The 20484-nt window shown below is 45.1% G+C and overlaps 2 protein-coding genes and 1 long non-coding RNA gene across 3 annotated transcripts in view; 2 read left to right on the top strand and 1 right to left on the bottom strand.

Annotated features, from left to right (window-relative positions):
• TIAL1 (TIA1 cytotoxic granule associated RNA binding protein like 1) overlaps positions 1 to 20484 on the top strand; it is a 264354-nt gene that overhangs the window by 216689 nt on the left and 27181 nt on the right. The window lies entirely within an intron of this gene.
• The window catches only part of LOC140253892 (uncharacterized), a 41799-nt gene that overhangs the window by 18465 nt on the left and 2850 nt on the right, over positions 1 to 20484 (top strand). The gene's annotated exons all lie outside the window — the stretch shown is intronic.
• On the bottom strand, positions 241 to 17566 carry BAG3 (BAG cochaperone 3). Its single transcript, XM_072339947.1, has 4 exons — positions 17286 to 17566; positions 6227 to 6580; positions 3777 to 4160; positions 241 to 1567 (listed from the first exon to the last, which is right to left on the bottom strand). The coding sequence occupies exons 1-4, from the start codon at positions 17454 to 17456 to the stop codon at positions 794 to 796; spliced, it is 1683 nt and encodes a 560-aa protein (XP_072196048.1). The 5' UTR covers positions 17457 to 17566; the 3' UTR covers positions 241 to 793.

Here is a 20484-nt window from a genome sequence, read left to right as displayed (position 1 = left end):
AAAAAGGGAGAGCAGGAGATTTTTAGAAAGCTCAATTCTTTGCTCACTCAATCCACATACATGAGAGAACAGAGAAATCTTAAAGGAAGCAACTGAATGGAAAAAGGCACATTTCATGAGAAGGCAGCTCTCAGACTTCAGCTATAACGGTGTACAAACAGAAATCTGTCTGCTTAGAAGAGTGCATTTGAAACCGATTGCAGCTCTTACATTTCCAGCTCATAAAATCACAAGACTAAATTAGGCTTCTATATTATTTTATTTCCCTCTTAAAATATAGCATTGAAGTCCTGCACACATATAAATATCCCTACAGTTTCTTACACACTTTCTACCCACCACTGCTTAAAGTGCCCAACTGTGAACATTAAAAATTAAAACATTGCTGTTACATGAGTGGCTACACTTAAAGAAGGACCAGCATTCCAACAATGCAGGCCTTTCATTGTACAAAATTCACCTGCAGAAGAATACATCCCAAACAACACACATCAACATTAACCCCAAAGTTGTTCCTTTTTATTTTATTTTCTTTTTTCCACTCAGAAGATCTAAAAGAGATTAATGTACAGAGTTTGTTTTTGAGAACATATCTTTACATAGTGTAAGAATAAAGGATAAATGCATTACTTTCTTTCTAATTCCCTCCTTCCCCACAAGTGTTTACTGCGTCCCAAGCTGCTATGTTGATTAAAAACCAGTTGAAAAGAGCTCTGGAAATGCATGCAACTTAAAATTCACTTAAACACACTTTAAGTTACGAAGTCTGAGAGATTTTCATTTCAGCACATAGCTATGGCTCGGTTGGGTTATTAGATGTGTTTGTGGTGGTGGTCAGATTGGTAAACACTTCTTCCTTAGTCTCAGGCTGATGTCTTTCCATTTTGGTTTCCTCTTTAGCATTTTTATTACTGGTATCTCCCTTGCTCTTGACTACCACAGGTTCAATCTCCATGATTTCCTGTGGTGGCTTAGGCTCTGCCAAGGTTGGCTGAAGTCCATCAACTTGAACTGGTTCTGGGACATCTTCTGCTTTCTGTTCAAGTCTTTCCAAAATGTTCTGGACCTTCCTTACGCCATCTCTCCTGGCCTGACGCACATCCGCACGACCCTCGGGGTCCACCGAGTCTAGGGCTAGCAATTCTTTGGTCAAATACTCTTCAATCATCAAGTACTTTTTGTCAGTTTTCTTGCCTTCAAAGGAGTCGACGGCCTGCTCAAGCATTTGTACATTCTCCAGAATTGCCTCCACTTTCAAAACACCAGGATGCTTTTGAGGTTCTGCTGTTTCCGTCGTCTTCGATGTCACAGTTTCTTCAGGAGCAGGCCTTTCCTGCGGAGGAACAGCCTTAGCTGAACAGGGAACCTTTTTATCAGCTTTCTCTGCCATGGCTGGAGGCTTCTGAGGTGGTGGTTTAGAATCTGGTTCTCGGTAGGTGACCGAAATTGGAATATATGTTGCAGGCACCTCAGTTTCAGGTGGTGGGATTGTCTTGGTTTCAGTTTTGATTTCAGGTGGTGGAGATGGTCTTGGTGGCTCTGGAGGAGGGACTTGTTGCTGAGAAACCTGGTGAGGAAGACAAGTTTATGTTGAAACACTTTCAGCAATGTTCTTTATTTCTTTTTAAAAACAGGTAATAAATTCATAAAAATCAAAAGCTTTTTTTTTTATTTTTTTTATTTTTTTTTTAGGAAAGGATCCCAACTGCAGGTACTCGAACTGAAATCTAGAAAAACACCCTGATTTTCAGGAGGTGTCAGCATCTTTTCTTCTGAAATCTAGGCCATAAAGCTATCTCAAACTGGAATACGCATAAAAGCCAGCAGATGCTCTTAAAAATCAAGGACTTAACGCTGAAGCGTAGGAAGTACATTAGAGGCTGTTGCCAGGCATTTGGCAAAAGTACCCCCAAGGTACACTTCCCTGTTGCCTTAGAGTGGTCCTGTAAGTGCAGGAGTGAGAGAGCTAAAAATAGGAATAAGAGTAGATGGAACAGAGATGGGATAGTTTCCCCATTCTCCTTTTTCTGGAAAAACCTCTAGTTTTGCCCATCCAACTTTCAGCTGTGGCTGATGTAGGCAAGCTGTGAGCCTCCCTTTTTGCTCCCTAAAGCACCATCCACATCACAAGGACTTAAGCAGAGTTACAAAGCCTTCAAGCCCAACAGGGGTCTTGTTTCACACTGCTCTTGTCATCCTAATTAGCTATGAATTTTCATTACGTACTCTCTTCCCTGTGTAGTGCTGAACTTGAGGTTTCTAAACCACAAAGCTCTGTGCACAAGAGATGATAGGTACTGCTTTTAAACTACTGCAGTGAGTACCAGCACCAATCAATTCTCAGATATTAAACTACAACTGACTAAACTTTGCTCATGCCTGCTAAGATCAGCCCTACAAGCAGTTTTATAAGATAGGACCTTCCAGCAATGCTCTAGCCTGTCTGAAGTAAGATTTCAGCATCTGTCTTCAGCATCATCAACATTTCATTCTTAGTGTGTCAGCAACAAAGAGCTAGTATTTCTTGAAAAGCTGTCAGTACTTTGCTGGGATTTAAGCTCATCTGGGGCTATTCTCATTTTCCTACTTTCAAGGTAATTTTTTTGTTAGTGCTTATTTTTAGTGATTCTATCCTCCCAGTTTTACATGCAAAGGTTACTGTGTCAATCTTATTATGCCACAGTTACTGGAGACAATCAGAATGATTGCTAGAGATGTAACAGTCATCAAGTCAGAAAATTCTTAAAACTGATAGGAGTGATGAAATCTTATTGGAAAAACTGAATTTGTATGTTCCTTCTTTTGCCACCTTCACTTACCCACTGTGTTTGTACATGGTTTTTGGAAAGCCAGTAGATTTGGCTCTCATTGATTTAACTAAAGTAACATACCCACATTTATATTCAAGCTATATATATTGGCCTGCACTGACGCTGTTTTTACCATTAAAGATTAGATTTGTTTAAGGAACTCAAATTCTCACCTTCTAAAGACAAACTAACATTATAAGCTATATGTCAGTCTTTACTCTTTTGTCCTAACACCTGGTTTTCCTGTCATTCTCAGCATGGAATCTCTGAAGAGAAGGAATCCAGGGTTGTTTTTAATACATCACCCCTTCCCCTCCCATACTAGAGAATTTCTAGTAGAAGACAACTGAAATAATGTTGAAGTATTCTTGACTCAAAGGACTTCTAACTGTACCTTGAGTAAGAATTTTTTGTTTAACGTGAAAAAAAGTATATGCTAGAAAGGGCAGCAACCAGCATCAAGTATTATTCCAGAAGAGGTAGATTCACAACTCACACTTCTCAGAAGTTTTTTTTATTTACAGTTTCAATCAAGACTGAGTCCTCCCTGCTGTTACTGAGTCTATTTACTAGTAGCATATTGCTGGAAGAGGAAGGGTGTGTACTTTCAGTCTTTTTTTCCTGCTTTTTTTCCCTTTTTGCTCTGGTTATAAAGTATTCTCCGATTACATTTTGCCAATTCTCTTTCACCATAACTAAAATCACTCTGTGCAGTTGGTGCTCTCCTAAGTGGTTCTGAGACATCAGCGAGGTACCATAAATCCCATGGACTTGATTGGCTTCACAGTACTATAATGCAACATCACTGACCTCAGAGTGATTGCATGAAATTATACTCTGAGGAAAGATCAAATCATGTACTAGAAGTGATTTGCTTAATGTATTTCAGCAATCCAAAGACTTCAGAATCCTGATAGGTGGTAGCAGAGATAAGTGGAAGGTAATAACCCTCCCCATTCTACATACCTGAGGTCTGTCTACGACCGTCTGTACTGTGATGGGAGTCGAGGGCTGTACCTGCTGGCTGATAATTCTGGCAGGTGAACTCTCACGGCTTGATGCACCTCTCTGAGAGGCTCTGAATGGAGACTGTGCTCGTGTTGTCTTAGGCTCCCTGTCATCTGGTTGAATTCTGGGAAATACAGGTGGGTGGGCTTGGTATTCACTCTGCTGGGCAGGGTAGTGTGTCTTCTGGGCCTGATGGTAGCCTTGCGGTGGTTGTCTTTGAATATTTTCATGGATCACAGGAATTGAAATATAGCCACGAGGAAGCTGATGGCTTCCTGAATTGGGTCTGCCAGATGACTGAGGGGAAACCGTTGGAGAATCAGAAGCTCCAGGAGATTGAGGCTGCCATGAAAACAAAATCCATTATTAAATCAGCTGTTTCAGCTCATAGCACTTTTCATTTTCAAAGGGAAATGGAAACTCAATTTGTGTTCCCACATACAAAAGATCTACTTCCTTGGTTTGGGTTTGTGTAGGTTTGGGGTGTTGTTTTTTTTTTGCCTTGCTAGACAAACCACAGGAGTTGTGAGAGAGCATCATTATAACAAGTAATAACCTGAGCTACAGCATTCCCAGCCCTCAAGTAAGCAGGGAGTGGATGCTCAGTCAGAATGTTTTCTGTTTTCACATGGCTACTCCTGTCTAAACCTGTTAAATGTGAGGCAAACTAAAGTTAAGCAAACAAATTATGTACTGCAGACAAAAAGCAAACCACTCAGAGGCACACAAAGTTCAGACTTCTGATCCCACTCATGCTAACAGATTTATTCACGTTTTTAAGCATGTAATTTAGTGCACTGCCAAAGCCTGCTACATGCAGCTAATGCCCCTTCACCCCTCAGGAGACCTTCCAGCACATCAGCCCTGTTGGCACCAGGAGTGATAGCTGCACTAGTGTAGATTTGCTGTAAGCAGGAGCAAGCGCTGGGGATGCTCCACAATTCAGCTTCTGGTATGTCAGGTTATGGTTCTGCAGCATCTGGGAAATGGCAGTTTATTTGCTCACAGCTCACTCCTTCTCTACTCCTGCTGTGCCAGTCCATCAGTTCACCTACTTCACACCAACTCCAGCAGTTGATGGACTGTTCTCTATACTTCAACCCATGAAGGAGAGGAAAAATTATTTCCTGACAGGTTTATTGCATAGCTCAGTGACAAGCCAGGTAAGACTGGAGTTAGCACAGGAAGGAGAGCAGGACAATGAAGCTGAAAGCAATAAGTAGGCAGGCAAGGTGAGAAAGGATAGGGAACAAGATGTCTTTTGTGCTAGTCAGCTGCTCACCTCTGCTGCCTATGAAGCTCAGCAGCTATAAATAAATGCTGCTTTTTCTTATTGTACATATCACCAGCACTGCTGTGTCAGTGCCCTGGTCAGTTAGTCAGTTAGTGCCCACGCCACCTAAGATTGTGATGGCAGCTTCTCCAGTCCTCAGTAGTTATCTCAGAGCACATGAGATGGAGAAGACTTTTATGAAGCAATTCTGCATGTAATACAAAAGTATATTCCCAGCTGTATTAAGTCAAGAGAAGGAAGAACTAAACCTCTCATCCTTGCACAGCAGCAACAGCTGAGGAAAACTGCAAACAGGATTTTAATTGTCTCGTTCAGACACAAAAACAGGTTTTAGAGAAATATTTGCCACTGCTGACATGAAAACTACCCAATGTGTTTTCACACTGATAGAGGCTCGATTTCCTGCTTATTTTACTTGGAACAGAAGTCAGATTAGTGCTTCAGCCTATTACAAGAATACAGATCCTGCTAATTCTGAGGAGATAACAGACAAACCAAAATCCGGTCTTTTGAAAAGCAAAGCAAGGAGGGTGGTGCCTCTTTTTAAAGCAGTTCATGTATTTTAACGTACTACAAAATAACAACAAAAGCATTTCAGAATTCACTTCTAAAGCTGTGCATGCAGGTCTGTACATTTAATAAAACCAGAGTATTAAACTGGAAAGCAGAATAGCCCCAATTCTGAAACAGCCTAAGCTGTCAGCTAATGGGCCACTTGTATCTTTGTCTCTTCCCTTGCTCACCTCTGTTTCCCACAGTACAGAACGCACGAGTTCTGCCTGCATTCCCAGCTTGCAGAGTAACCACCCTAAGCCCCACAACAACCCTCACCTGCTGCAGGAGCACCTGCACCATTCACAGGCTCTTTTACAGAGAAGATTTTCACAGGCTTGTTTCTCTGCAAATCACTTCATAACAAAAGCTGGCAATGCCAGAAAAACACTTTTGCTGGAGTGACTGAGCACTTTTGTATTTCAACGCTCTGGAAGCATTAGGAAAATGTAATCCTGTGGCAGGTTTGGCTTTCCAAAGGATAAAGTACTCGTGTGACAGTCAGGTCATACATGGCCGCAGAGACCAAGGCAAACACACCCTAGCAGTACTGATGAGTTACCTCAGGTCCGTGTGTCGCTGGAGCTGGGGCTGCTGCAGCTGCTGTTGTCTGTCCACATTGTTTATCTGCCTGGGAAGCCTCAGCCGGCCCCCTGTGAGGGGACTCGGGCCTGGCATAGGCCCCCCTCAGTGGTTGCTGTGCCTGCGCTGCGGTGGGCACGGCTTCTGCTTTGTATCGCTGTACACCGGGCTGCGGAGCAGCAAAGTATGGGTGCTGTCTGCCATCGATGCCCTCGTGGATGACTGGGATGGGGATGTAGCCAGCCCGGAGCTTGGGGTACACCACGTTTCCTTCCCGTGCCGGTGGCTGCCTGGGACTATCTTGAGATGGGCCATTTGCTGACGGCTGACCATCCTAGAAATTAAAAACATCACATAGCATTTGCTGGTAGCTCAGCTCAACATACCACATAAGAAAGCAGCCATAAAGGTCTGTCTAAAAGCAGCATCAGCCAGGAGAAAGGAAGCTGAACACCAATTCAGTATGAGCCTTTCACCCCCAGTGCTGATAAATGCTAGCTGAGGCACTAAAACCTGCATACAGCCATGAGTCCAGCTGCCTCAGCTGGTACCATGCTAATTAAATGAGAGCTTGAGGGACAGCAGATGTTTCCTTAGCACCCATTCAAACCCACCCAGTGTTATGGATAACAGCAGAAAAGAAACTTTGAAGACTCATCTCATCAGAAGAGCAGTATTTGTTGGTATTGTGCTTCCTAATGCCTATCTAGAGCTACTGCTGCTTCATTCCGAAGAAGATACTCACAGCCAAGAGAGGACCCACTTCAGCAGATTCCGACAGGATAGCATAATGAAGAGGAAAATGCTGGAAGGTTAGATAATATTAATTCCTGTGCTGGCCAACTGCACTCACTGGACAATGTCAAAGCTCTGGCAAAGGGGAAAGTGCTTTGTACCAAGATCCCTCCCAAGTCCTCTATTAAGTTCTTCCTGCATCGGTCATTCTATTTTGAGGCCCAGCTAGGGCCAAGTTCCAGATGTATCTCTAAGTCAGATCATGTAACAAGCACCTCTGTCATTCAGAGGGTAATGTCATTATTCAGTAAGAGGAGAATTTAATAAGGGGACATATGGTACAAGTGCTAGAAACCCTATTTTTAAAGGGGTGTTTGAGGGGCAAAAGTATTTTGTTTATGTAGCTTCTGCCTATTTTAATGAATCAGTATAGTAACAATTAACTATTTTACCAGCAAGACTGAATGTTTCCCCCTCTTTTACAGTATCTCTTTAGAACCAGTTTCTGAGAAAACTGCAGAGAATGAATGCCGTTATTTAGGTACATTTAAAGAATAAATGAAGTATAGAAAGGAAGGAAATTGAAGTCAGAAGCTCTTGCTTTTGCTGATTAGAAATCCCCCACAAGCAAAGGAAAAATTCTGAAGGAGGTACACAGGAGAGGCCTAGAAAGTTCGCAGAGAAGGAACGCGGCTGGCTTTTCCAGTTACAGCACAAGGATGATCTCATGCCCAGCTCTGCACCAGGAGCCACCATGGCCAGATGAGTCATTTTCAATTCACTCCTCCGGGAAGCTGCTCACTAGAGGCTGCTGAACTGAACACAGACTGCTCTGGTGCCTCGGGACAGTAAGGACTGAGGATTATCTTCCCATTCTACCTCATCAGTGATGCCCCCAACACAGCCCTGAACACACTGTGCTGCCAGCACGCTCCCTACAGCTGCAGGGACACGTGGCTATGTCAGAAAGTGAGTTTGAGAGACGCTCAGCAAGTAACAACACAGGGCCGTATCAGGGCTACACCTCCACTGAACACAGAGCTACACAAGCTGCCCTGCAGTGAGGGAAACTGATGATTCGACAGGCGGAAGAAGCACCTTGCTGCCTGGTGCTGACTCAATGCATTCTGCACTCACTCACACCAGCTGCTCAGCACAGGCTCCATAGTGGTGGGAGCGGGCTGGGGTGTAACCAGAGAGCTGCAGCCCACCTATAGGCACAGCTACCACAGCTATAAAAAGAAGCTGCACTCGCACTGAGCATTGTCGGGCGCCCTGCAGGAAGGGTCAATGCTGGGAGGAGAGGTAGAGGGGTTGTGTGACCCAGTAACATGTACCATGCCCCGGCAAGAATAGGGTATGCCCTCACTCCGAGCTATCTCAGCACCCTGACAGATCTGCTTCTGTAAGCTCAGAACTGACAAAGGAAGCAAAACAAGCAGCCCAAAACCAAAGAAAAGAGTTCAAGCTGAACTACTTCTACAGCATTTCAGTTTATGTCCAAAGTGAACTTTTTGCAAGTTCAGCATTTCCACCCCCCTCCCTCCCCAAATGGAAGCACATGCTCCTCTTTAAGAGACTCAACATAAGCTATGCTTTTGTAATTCATCATTTATTCTTACAGCTTCAGACAGCCCATGCTTCTTTCTGTGGAAAGTTGCTTTTAGAGCTTGATCTTTGTTCCAGGCTTTTTCCCTTGTAGTCAGGAGGTTTGGGGTTTTTCTGTTGTTGCTGAACAGTACAGCCATAAGGAACAGTCTTCAGCTAAGGAAGAAATGCCATTTTTCCCTTTCTTCCACCACCAGTATCTCTGAGGCAGCCAGATCACAGCTTTGGGAGAGGTGTTTTCATTGCAATTGTTCTTCCAGCCCCACACTTCTCCCCTCAATACATAATTAAGATTTAACTCCATCTACAGCTGCTGACATTGGCCAGTTTGTATCACCACATTCTCAGCTTTCCTCCTCTTCTGTTCCCTCTCACCTCACAGTTTCACAGGTCGATGAACGTGCAAAATTAGTGTTTTGAAACACCCCGTGCTGAGGAATGCCACAGTAACGCAGTGTCTGATGACTAAAAAGGCTCTTGATTCAGTCAGATGGCTGCCAGAGGTTCAGGCCCATTTTTAAGCCAGGATCCAGTACAACACCTTGTGCACAGTGATCTCCATATGCCCCAAAGCGAGGCTTTCAGCAAAAGAAAGAAATTCTATTTCGTGCAGGGGAAATAAGCCTTTCTAGCCCTGACAAACTGGTTCTAGGAGACTGCAGGAGAAACTGGGGTGTGTCTGGGGATAGTGTGACAAAGGGGAGTGGAACCAGGCTCTGCAAATCTCTCCAGGTAACACTGAGAATGGATGTGTGAGTTCTCAATGCTTTAATCCAGAAGCTTCACAGCACAGCCAGGTCAGGGAGGTAAAAATGTCCATTTCTGATCTCTATTTGCCCTCTAACAAATATGGCTTTTGCTCAGTAGGTTAACAAGTGTGTTATCTGTACAAGTCCAGAGTTAACACTGAATTTATTGGTCACATTTTAATTTGCATTAAAAGCCTTAGTTGTAGGTTATGTAAAAAAAACATATAGGAATATAACTCCTATTAATGTGTGAAAAGCTGGAGTAATTCCTCCTCTCCTCACTCAGGGGGATGAGAAGCATTTTTATGCTGAAACTGAGAATAATTCTAAGCAGAATAATAAAGTTCCCCAGAACTGGCAGTCAACCTTACAGGAGTGCAGGCTGTGGTCATGCACCGTATTTAAGGGCAGAATCCCCCAAAAGAAGGAAGTACAAAAATATCACAGTTCCAAGTCCAGAGGTGCAAACAGCCCTGGCGGGTAGCTTGAAACAACACCAGGAACTCAGATGCAATCCACTATTTCAGGCATCAATGCCAAAACCAACAGGGCTGCCCAGGGGAGAGCAGGTGCACGCATTGCTCTCTGCACACACAAGCGTGGGGCTGCTGGAAGACCACAGTGATTACACCTCCTGGGAAGGGGACACGTGCTTTTGTTGTGAGGTCATCACCACGATAAATAAAGGTGCAGCCAGCACGAGTTGTGCAACTGGAAAAAACACTTCATACCCCGCATCCTACTCTTGGCTTCCCATAGGAAGGGCATGGCCAGGAGCAACACTAAAATCCTCAAAACTTGGACACAGACTGTAAGCTCCAGCACTGTGTGCCATTGGGGAAAAATACAGAGAGACTGAAACAACTTGCAACAAAGTTCTCTATACCATCTGTTCAGAATGGACAATGACCTACCTGTGTCTGTATGTCAATGACTGTGCAAGTGTCATTCCTGAATCACAAAAACCTGGAAGTTCATTCATTGCTTAAGCTAGCAAATGCCATTGAAGGCACCTGGATGGCTATACTAATACAAAAGTGGTCACAATTCTACACACAAATGACATTACCAGAAAACCTGGAACAAATGTGGAGCCTCCCTTTTGAAGCTGCCTGTTAAATATGCTTTTCATTTCTCAAACACTACAACGTGCTACAGAAGAAGTTCAAAAACGAGTTCTCATCACACACTAGTACTTCTTAAACTACACAGACACTACTCGTAGCACAGTAAATCCAGTTCTCCAAAGCATGTTGTACACACAGCACCTCCACAGCTGTTACAGAGCAAAAGTACAGATATTTGAGTTTTACTTGTTCTGTAAATATTATCTAGCAAAGAAACTGAAGTGTTGCAAACATCACCAAGAGATGGAACGTGTCTCTTTCTATATGCAAGCAGAAAGTCTAATGGCTACAGTACAGTTCTGAGCTTTTAAGTTGTTGCCTTGAAGAGTTCCATACACATAAGAGCATCCTGGTTGCTCCAGGGACTGAGAAAGTGCCAGAACTTGACAAAAATCTGATATGACAGCACACGTCCTGTGATGTCATGCCCAGATTTCAGGACACAGGGAGTACTACAATTCTGTTCTTGCTGAACAGAGCTCAGCAATATAATGATAGTACGTAACTGAAGTATGGCAACTAAGTTTCCATTCCACACATACTCCGTCTACTTTTAAATCAGAAATGGCCACATTGTTTCTTATATTCAAATCTAGGAATGGTGCACCAGATTTATTTACAATAAAAAGTGTTTCGTGGAAAGGCAAATCATTCACTATTACAACTGGATTCCCTATCCACTTGTGTTTCACTTTTAGCCACACCATTTCCCTCCCTTTTCTGTTGTTCTAACGAGATAAAACCAAAATTACACTACCCATGCAAGCTCGTCTATTTGTTGTAATCTGATCTCAGTACTAAAGAGTGTGTCATACTTGATACAACATTATCAGGAAGTGCTTTTAACTAGTACTTCTTGGGAATAAGACACACAGGGTCATAGAGTCATCGACTCACAGCACTGACCTGTAGCTTCTCAATGCCATTTCATGCACGGAAGGTTTTTATATCCATACACTGCTGAGCAAAAACTGTGTTCAAATCACAGAAACACTGAGGTTGGAAAAGACCCCTAAGATCACCTGATCCAACTGTCCACCTATCACCAACACTGCCCACTAAACCACGCTCATCAGTAGAGCATCTACACATTCCCTGAACACCTCCAGAGGTGATGACTCCACCACCTCCCTAAGCAGCCCATTCCAGTGCCTGACCACTCTTTCAGAAAAGAAGCTCTATCTAATATCCAGCCTGAATATAGATACACCGAGCAAATGAGTATTTGAGCAAGATATCATTAGCTGATGACTGAAGGAAACCATGAATAAGCTGAGCCTCATGAGCTGTCCCAATAGACCTTTGTGTCAGTCACAACATGTAACCTATTTATACAATGAGCTGCTTTTGATGTTGTATTTGCTGAATGCTGCCTTTTATTTCATAACATACACATGTGTAGGCAAATAGGCCTTTTGTTCTCTCTCGTATAATACAAGATGATTGTATGATAATTACAGGTATTACATTAATGCATGCTTTGACTGGCAGAGTACAATGATGTCATTAGAAACAAATAATCACTATTAAAAACTGAAGAGGACTTCTAAACCTAAGCTCTTCAGAACTGAGAGCCTTACTGGAGCAAACATGTTGGCCATCCTGAAGACTATCTACCTTATTTCAGGAACTGAAACTGCTGTTTTCCGTCACTAAAGCCGATTCTTTCTTGGGCTAAGATGTCATTTTGGCATGATGTGATGACACTCGCCCTCTACGCCCATGAGTGGAAACTGCCCACTCACAGGAAGCCTTGGGTGGGCCAAACTGAGCACATCCTAAGAAAGCAAGGGCTGATGCATGGAGCAAAATGTTCTGAGAAGGGGAGCTGGTATCTCCCATCCTGCTGGCTGCTATACATTGGTTTCAAAGAAAGCCCATTAAAGCACTAGAAAGTTCCTCATCAAGGACCATTCACCTATGTTTGCCGCCTGGTTACCTAAGAAGCAGCAGCCAACTTATTGCTTTCCCAATTAGCTGGGAGTCAAATGTGAAACGCAGAATGGAGAATACACCAAATAGTGTCACAAGAAAAATAAGCAATTTACAACCAAAGAGTCAGCTTTGAATTCTGTAGGTTATAAAAAAGGTCTACATTTTCATCTACAATTCACTTGACACGCAACAGTTTCGAGACCTCATTTCTTTAAGCAGCAACTTCCCAGCACTATAAAAGCACTGGCTACCCTGCACCCATCTATCAATTAGAAGACTTGCCATCAGCCATGAAAACATGTTTTTGTGCTACCTGACCTAGTGGGTGAGTGACATCACACAAGTTGCTTCACCATCCTATGGCTCATTTTCCTGCCTATAAAAAAAACCAACAAACCAACCAACCAAATATTAAAAACAGTTTCTGCAAGGTATTTGAAGATACTTGAAGAAACAATGTTTCATACCTGTAAATTAAACAATGTAATTTATGTGAGCAAGCCATTTCTTCTATTTTATATTTAGCCTGGCATAATTGAGAGGGCACAGCTGCCAGAGGAAAAAGATGAAGCTTACCTAGAGAGAGATGCTGTCTGTATACCACAGAGCATATCAGATTGTTATCTGCTTCATCATGGTTCCAGTGTGAACAATTCTATTTTTGGTACGTGGGTACAGGAAAGCCATGGCTGCGTACAGGTTAAGTGTTAAAAATATGATTCCTAGCTAAGAACGCTGGCACAAATACTCTTCCTCTTTAGAAGAAAGGTAAGCTGTGCTTGAATTTGAGCAGAACCAGGAAATTAACATCCTTCTCACTTCTCCTGGCCCATGACTACCCAAGCACATTACTTGGAGCTAAATTATCTTTGATCCATCCCTCATTTTCGATGGAATTGGTGTCTCTGTATGTTATTCCCCTGTTTACCATGTTCTACTGAGTCAGGCTCTAAATAACTACATAAAGCAGCTCCATGGAACTTGGAAGGTTGTGTACTGGCTTAGTCCAAAAATCCCCTACTGACTGCCGTGCAGCTTCTACATATACAGTATACAGAAAGCACTATATCACAAATACAATGACTAATTTATTAAGAAATGGGCTAACTGCAAGCCTGACTATGACAAAAAACCTATCAGCCTAAGTAATGTAAAAAGCACTGCTGGTAAAAGATCCCAAGTGTAACATGTTGTTGTATTCTTCCACTGATGTGAACCACTGCAAGACGCTGAGGTTCAGAGAGGTGCTTTCAGTGCAGGTTCTAATTTGGTCTACCAAACCTTCCAGTCAATTTGAACGCAAGAAGTCAGCACTCAAAAATAAGCTTAATCCTTATGTAACAAATTCAGATTGCTTTCCCTCCCCCTTTGGTTTAGACCTAAACATTGTTGCAACCAATAAATGCACCATTTTTATAACTGCTCTCAGCCTTGAAAGCTGTGCTGGCCAGTCTCCGACCGGAGGCATTAGTGAGCTATCGATCTCTACAATGTGAGCTCAGTGAAGCTCAGCACAGTCAATTCCTTTGGTCTATTTTTAGTGGCAGCATTTCCCATTGGGTTTACTGCACGTAGAAACAACATATGGAAGGGGCTTCAGTAAATACTTACACGAGCTTCGCTACAGCTTTTTTTTCTTTAAACATAATCTATTTTTATCAACACTTTGGGGAATACCGAGTAAACAATTTAACATCATATGACAACCTTGCAGAAAGTACGCTGGGCTACAACAGCTCGAGTTAACACAGGAAAACAGATAAGCATACAAAAATCAGTGAACCTAACAAAGAAATAACAAAGAACAGTAAAACTTTCTTGGTAAGAATCATGCATATGTATGCATCATGATATTGATTGGACTTTTTTTTCCCCCTAAGTGACTTGTTATTAACTAAACAGACACTTAAAAATCAGTAGTTTACCAGGAGGCTTTGATGCTTCTGTTAGTAAATATTTCTCAGCCATCTGCAAAGTTGCAGCTTGTTTCTTACTGGATATGATGAGAGGTTTTCTGTTCCCACTCTGTACGGTCCCCCTACTGAGCCTGATTTCACAGTGACTCCATACAAATAACTGGGAACAGTTAATAAATGTGCAAAGGAAGGACATCTTATTCTGTGCAGATTAAAACAGGCCAAGCTGTATAAGATACCTGAATCAGTGAATACATTTTAATCAGCTCTCATGGATTCACACTTTACAGGAGCCATTTCTCTTCTTGCCTGATTATACAGGCACAGTTAGTGCAGTCAGCACTGCTGGCAAATCTAGAGTAGGAAGACCAAGATCAGCTGTTTGGGAAATGCAGCACCTTACAGTGCCACAGCCTGCTTGCTCAGCTAAAAGAAGTCAGTCAGCTTTGGACCTGAGCTCTGCTCACTGCCCAGCTGCATGCAACAGCTCGCTTTCTAGCTATATCTCTGTGAAGAGGGAATACTTGGAGAGAGAACAAGGATTTATAAAGAGAATAAGGATTTATAAAGACTAACATAAAAGGGATCAACAAAATCGCTGGTTTCACTGGGTAACATCAATACTTAATCAAGAAAGCAGAGTGCATCAGTAGAGTCAGTGCAACTTTGCCTGTGTTTTCATCCTTGATGAGATGTGGTCTGACACGTGAGGTCGGCTTCTGCAGTTCTCTGAGCACTCCTGAAACCCCAAAGCTCCCACTAAAGGCAGACTAAGAAGGAGGGAACTGAGAACTCAACCTTCCAATACTATCCCTGGAAGTATTTGTCTGTGAGCAGTCCCCTAGCATTCCTGCTCCTGTTTGCAGTGAGCAGTGACAGGTCTTGCTGTTAGGAAAAAAAAGTGAATTCCACAAAAAGAGCTGAAAAGAGGCACAACTCTGCTCTGTGTAATAAGACTCACAAGTTGGCAGGAGAGGAGGCACTTTCTGTTACCACGGATTTAACATCAGATAGGGATGAAAACTTGTTTTGTTTCAGTCACCCACTCAAAACCAGCACTGATCCATTAGAGCACTTCAAATCCTGTTTTTATACAATTATCAAATGCGGCTTAAATGTGATTTCTCCCTTAAACATTTTACTTTCAAGTGCTATTTCCATAACAAAAACCTCGAATAAATGCATGCTCTTCAACTTGACTATGCTTTATGGCTCTAAAAAGCAGATTTTTATTGCCATAACAGCCCATGTTAGTAGGTGTCTCATTACAAGACAGTAGCCAAAAGTGAGTTAAAGCACTTTTCCCTATTCCACCCTCAACATTCACATCGCCAAACTACATCAGACAAGATCTACCATTACTGCCAGAACTATATGCTCAATAATTGAGTGGGAAAATGGGGTGAAAGGCTGCATTGTGCCAGTTACAACGTATTTCTTCCATTCCAAACAGCACTTTGTATCTGTGAGTGCAACTGCACAACATCCCTTGGCTGGAGCAGTGGGAAGAAGAAAAGCACAGCCCCTTTGCTTCTGTGTGAGCCTCGTCTGCTTTCACACTCAGCTTCCTCTTACAATCTGCACTCATAAAATGGGCAATTCAATATAAGAACTTAATGTTTCTCAAAGTGCTCTTTCGTGCTTTAATCCTTTAAGACTCCTGAGGGGGGAGGGGAATAAAAACTGTACCAGTTACATTAAAGACACGTTTTGGAGCTACTGAGTATCTTCCAATAGCTCTGTGTCAGCCACGTGCCACACAAGAGGCTTTTTTTCCCACGGAAGGGGCTCTGCCTAAGATGGCAGCCCCGATTCCTCCCCGCACTAAGCAGGCTGACGGCTCTCCCTGACAGGACGGGGCAGCAAAGCAATGGCCACATTCAGCGCTCGCTGGGCCGCGTCACCGTGATCAAAGCCCTTGGCTGCCGTGCAGCAGGCTGCCAGCTCCACGCGCACCACGTCCAGGGAGCAGCTGGGCTCTTCCAGCTGACTTCCAGCAGGCCGGAGCCGGCCCTGGCAGCTGAGAGCCGGCGCTGGGCTCGGGGCCAGCCGTGGCTCCGCACAGTCCCAGCAATCTCTTCCAGCACCGCTCCAAGCAACACCGGCCAGGGTCCAGCACGGAGCGATCCTGGGCCTCGTCCTAACGGCAGCAATGGGCGACATTTTAGGTCGCAAGGACGGACGGAGATCCTCTACAGGCGCCGCGATATTATGCTTCATCATTGCCCATTTTATGGGGTAGCAGAACTAAAGGCGAGGCCGTGAGGTTGGCCGTAGCCGAGATGAAAGAAAGCAGCGTCGCTTGCAGAGAAATGCAAGAAAACCCCACAGGATTTGTTTTTCCACCACTCTGGCAACTTGCGGTGCAGCTCAAGTTTCCAGCACTTTCTGTACAGTCACCGCGTTAATGCTAAGGCGGGTCACACGGCCGCAGCTTCTGAAGGCTCAGAGTTTAGCTCCGAAAAGCCACTTTGCGGGTCCCACCGGCTCCCAGCCGCTGCCCGCAGCCATGGACATATTAGGACTGAGATGCAGCTTTTCTCTGAGCACACTTACAGACAGAAGACAACGAAGTGACGGAGTATGGAACAAGACCAAGACAACGACAACAAAAAAAAAGCCCTAAAACTCTTGACAAGCCTAAGTCGCGTCACTTTGAAGCGCTGTACGTCGCCTCGGCTCATTCGCAGCCAAAAAAACCCATCCCAGCCTTCCCCGGACCGGCCGGGTTCACTTCACCAACTTTAAATAAACAGCCCGGAGCCGAGGTATCGGATGATTTAATGCACAAAAAAGGGACTGCAGTGCGTCAGAGACAAAAGGCAGCTCCTGGCCTCACTGCATTGCCACGCGCTGAGCCGCAGCCCGGCCCCGGCAGCCCCCAGCCCAACGTCGGGCCCCCCCACCTCCCTCCAACCCACCCACCCCCCGTCCCATAGCGCAGCCCCGCACCCCCCGCCCCGCCGTACTTGGGCCGCGTCGCTCCGCAGGCGCGGGTCGCTCCAGGTGGTGGTTCGGCTGTTGTGGTCCACGAAGAAAGGCCAGCCCGTCTGCGGGTCCACCTTGATCTCCCAACCGGGCGGCAGCGGCTCGGAGCCGCTCTCCGTTTGGAGCAGCGGGGAGTGCGTGGCAGCGCTCATGCCGGATCCGGGCCATGCGCCGAGTGCGGGGCGGGGAGGCCGGGCCCGGCCGCTTTATCCGCCGCGGGGAGCGGGGGGGGCGGAGACGCGGGGCTGGAAGTGTCTGGAAATCGGCGCCGGCCGGCGGAGGAGGGGGAAGGGGAGGGACGGGGAGGAGGGAGGCGGCCGAGTCCGGCCCGGCTGGAAACTTCTGGTGGCCTCCAGCACGGTGCGGGGATTGCGGGCGGGGAGCCCCGGCTGGGCGAGACGTGCTGGGTGCGGGCTGGGGGAGCAGCGCTGCGTGCCTGAATGTCCCCGCTGTTACCGCTCTGTCACCGCTCTGACAGCTCCTGCTGCGAGCCTGTGATTCTGGTCCAACGGAACGAGAAGCCAGGAGCGTCGTCCTTGCTGATGGCTGATGGGTTAAGGTTATATGTTCCCAGCCCTGGCGAACAGCACAAATCATGTCTGTTTCAGAGTTGCAATGTGGACAGGCACTGTACTTCAGAATCGACTCTTTGATCTTTCTTAGTGTGTCTCAGCCTTTGCATTCACTGAGGCTGGGGAACATCTGAATGCAGAGTGTCTGTCCCTCAGCTCTGAGTGCTGGCTGTGGGTTACAGCGCTTAGCAGCGCTGCAGCCATCTGACAGGCGCACGTGGCCCCAGGCGCCTATTGACAGTTAGTTACCCTGCAGAGTCAATGCCGAGCCCCTGAAGAGCAGACATTACTGCTGCAAAGCTGCTTGCTCCGAAGAGGTAGAGGTGTGCATTCCTCCAAGCAGATGTTCATTACCCGCGTGCCTTATTTCAGAGGAGCTGCCTGTGCGCACCCTGGGGACGGTCAGAACCTCCTCAGCTCAGGGCAGGGTCACAGATTGGCCTGACGCTGGTTAATGCTGACACTCATCCATCCTCTGAGAGTGGAGTCTGTCTATCACACCGCTGTCCACGACAATTGCTCAGCCTTGTTCCTTCCTTAGAACCATAGAATATCCCAAGTTGGAAGTGATCACTGTGAGGAGCCATGGGCCACCATGAGGGCTGCCCTCATCCTGCTCAGCTCTGAGCCTAACAGACCCGTGGAGCTCAGCGCTCCTCACACACCTCTTGCCCTCCAGACCCTTCACTGTCTTTGTAACCCTCCTTTGGACACTCTCGAGCAGTTTTATGTCCTTTTTGTACTGTGGCACCCCAACTGCACTGAGTACTCGATGTGAGGACATAGCAGTGCAATGCAGAGCAGGAGAACTCCTTTCCTCAACTGGCCAGCAGTGCTGGGCCTGATGAACCCCAGGTACAGCTGCCCTTCCCACAGCCCTCCTGTCTTTGCCTCTGCAATATTTGTCTCAAGAATCTCTTTGTCTGAAAAGCTTTGTTTTGCTGTAGCTGATAGCCACATACTTAGCAGAGTTAATAAAAAAGGTCAGCCGGTAGGTGGAAATAAAGGGAAAATTCAGGGTAGTAGCTAAGAGTCATAAGCTAAATGTGGCTGTGAGTTCGTGCCTTGCTGAGAAACAGGTCAGGAAATTTCACCAAAATTATCATGGGCTGAAAGGTCAGAATCTGCCCGAGCTGCTTCTGCAGGAGCAAAACCCATGGCTGCAGAATCTGGCTGCAGAGATGAGCATGGACTGAGAAGGGAAGGCATCCGACTGATTGATTTCATTTGGCTGGACGTTGTGCTTTTCCTCTTAATTAAATTCTTGTCCATGCCTCTTGTAGCTGTAAGGATTGCTGGGTAGGTGGGTTATTCGGCACAGCAGTCCTTGGATTCAGGTTTTGTTGCTACAGAGTGCTGTGCCATGGCTGCAACCATGAAGTGATACAGCTCATAACTTATATTGTTCTTAGCCCTGTTTCAGACCAGAGTGGTTTGTGGAAATGTTCATATAAGGAATACTGCTCAGTGAAAATCTTAATAAGCTCTACAGGGTCTTTGCTCACTTCTTTGTCTTCAAAACTGGCTGATTCTAGACCAAACAGAAGATCATTGGGTGGATCAGTAAACGTCAGTGGGAGGTTATCTGCTCTGCCTGCTCTTCACATGAGGACTCTGCTAACAGCTCTGTCCAAGATTACAGAATCATAGAATATCCTGAGTTGGAAGGGACCCAACAGGATCATGGAGTCCAACAGGTGATGGAGCAGTGTGTTAATGTGGGCTGTCCCCAGCCTGCTGAGCTGCCTCCTCGCCTTGCTGCAGGGCTAGCTGGGGTTATTTGAAGCAACACCGCTGTAGGGATGTCATTGTTACTCACTGTATAAACAAGTGGATATCTCTGGTATATCAGGAAACAACATGTCTTGTGGTAAGCTTCAAAGTGGCTTTCCAATTTATTTTCTGAGCAGCCCTCACAATTTAGCAGATCTGAACAGACCTGAACAGAAAAGATTTATGAGCTGAAATGTTTGTTCTGAATGAGGTATTCCAGAAGGCTGTTACTAATGAACCTGTGGATAGCAATGTGTATGGCACATGTCTGTAGCTGTATTTCTAAGCAGGAGTCAGTCCAAGTTCTCTGCTGGAGTCATTTCAGACTGAGTCATAAGAAATCTCTGTCAATAAGTGTAGTAAGCAGGCACACGGAGTCCCTCAATATTCCAGTTTGAGACAGCCTATGACTAGTCTACCCCCATGACTTCCATAGTATGATGTTTCACCCCAAAGCAGAATACTGAGACTGAACAGCCTGGAGACTCCCTGTCTGATTGTCCTGTTCCAGGTGCACAAAAGAAAACCAGAAATGCAAAGCCTTTAAGAAAGCATCATGTATCGGTGCACAAACAGTCTGATCTCGTGCTGACTGCTACATGGGTGCAGGAATTGTATGGTGCGTATAGCTCAGCCACATTGTCTGCTCGCTGGAGATACAAGAGTAACAAGGGAATTATTTGACATACAAATATAGATCCTATGAACTTTAATAGAAAGTACAAAGCATTAATAAGAAAACAGATGGCTCAGTTTACACGCTAAAAGGAGAAAAGCTTTTCAAACCTGCACTCTGAGATCACAGTGCAATCACAAAGCACATACTCAGATTTCC

This window comes from Excalfactoria chinensis, chromosome 6 (assembly GCF_039878825.1).
Source record: "Excalfactoria chinensis isolate bCotChi1 chromosome 6, bCotChi1.hap2, whole genome shotgun sequence".
NCBI lineage: Eukaryota > Metazoa > Chordata > Aves > Galliformes > Phasianidae > Excalfactoria > Excalfactoria chinensis.
The sequence above is the reverse complement of the archived record's forward strand: the minus strand, read 5'-3'. Positions and strand labels throughout refer to the sequence as shown.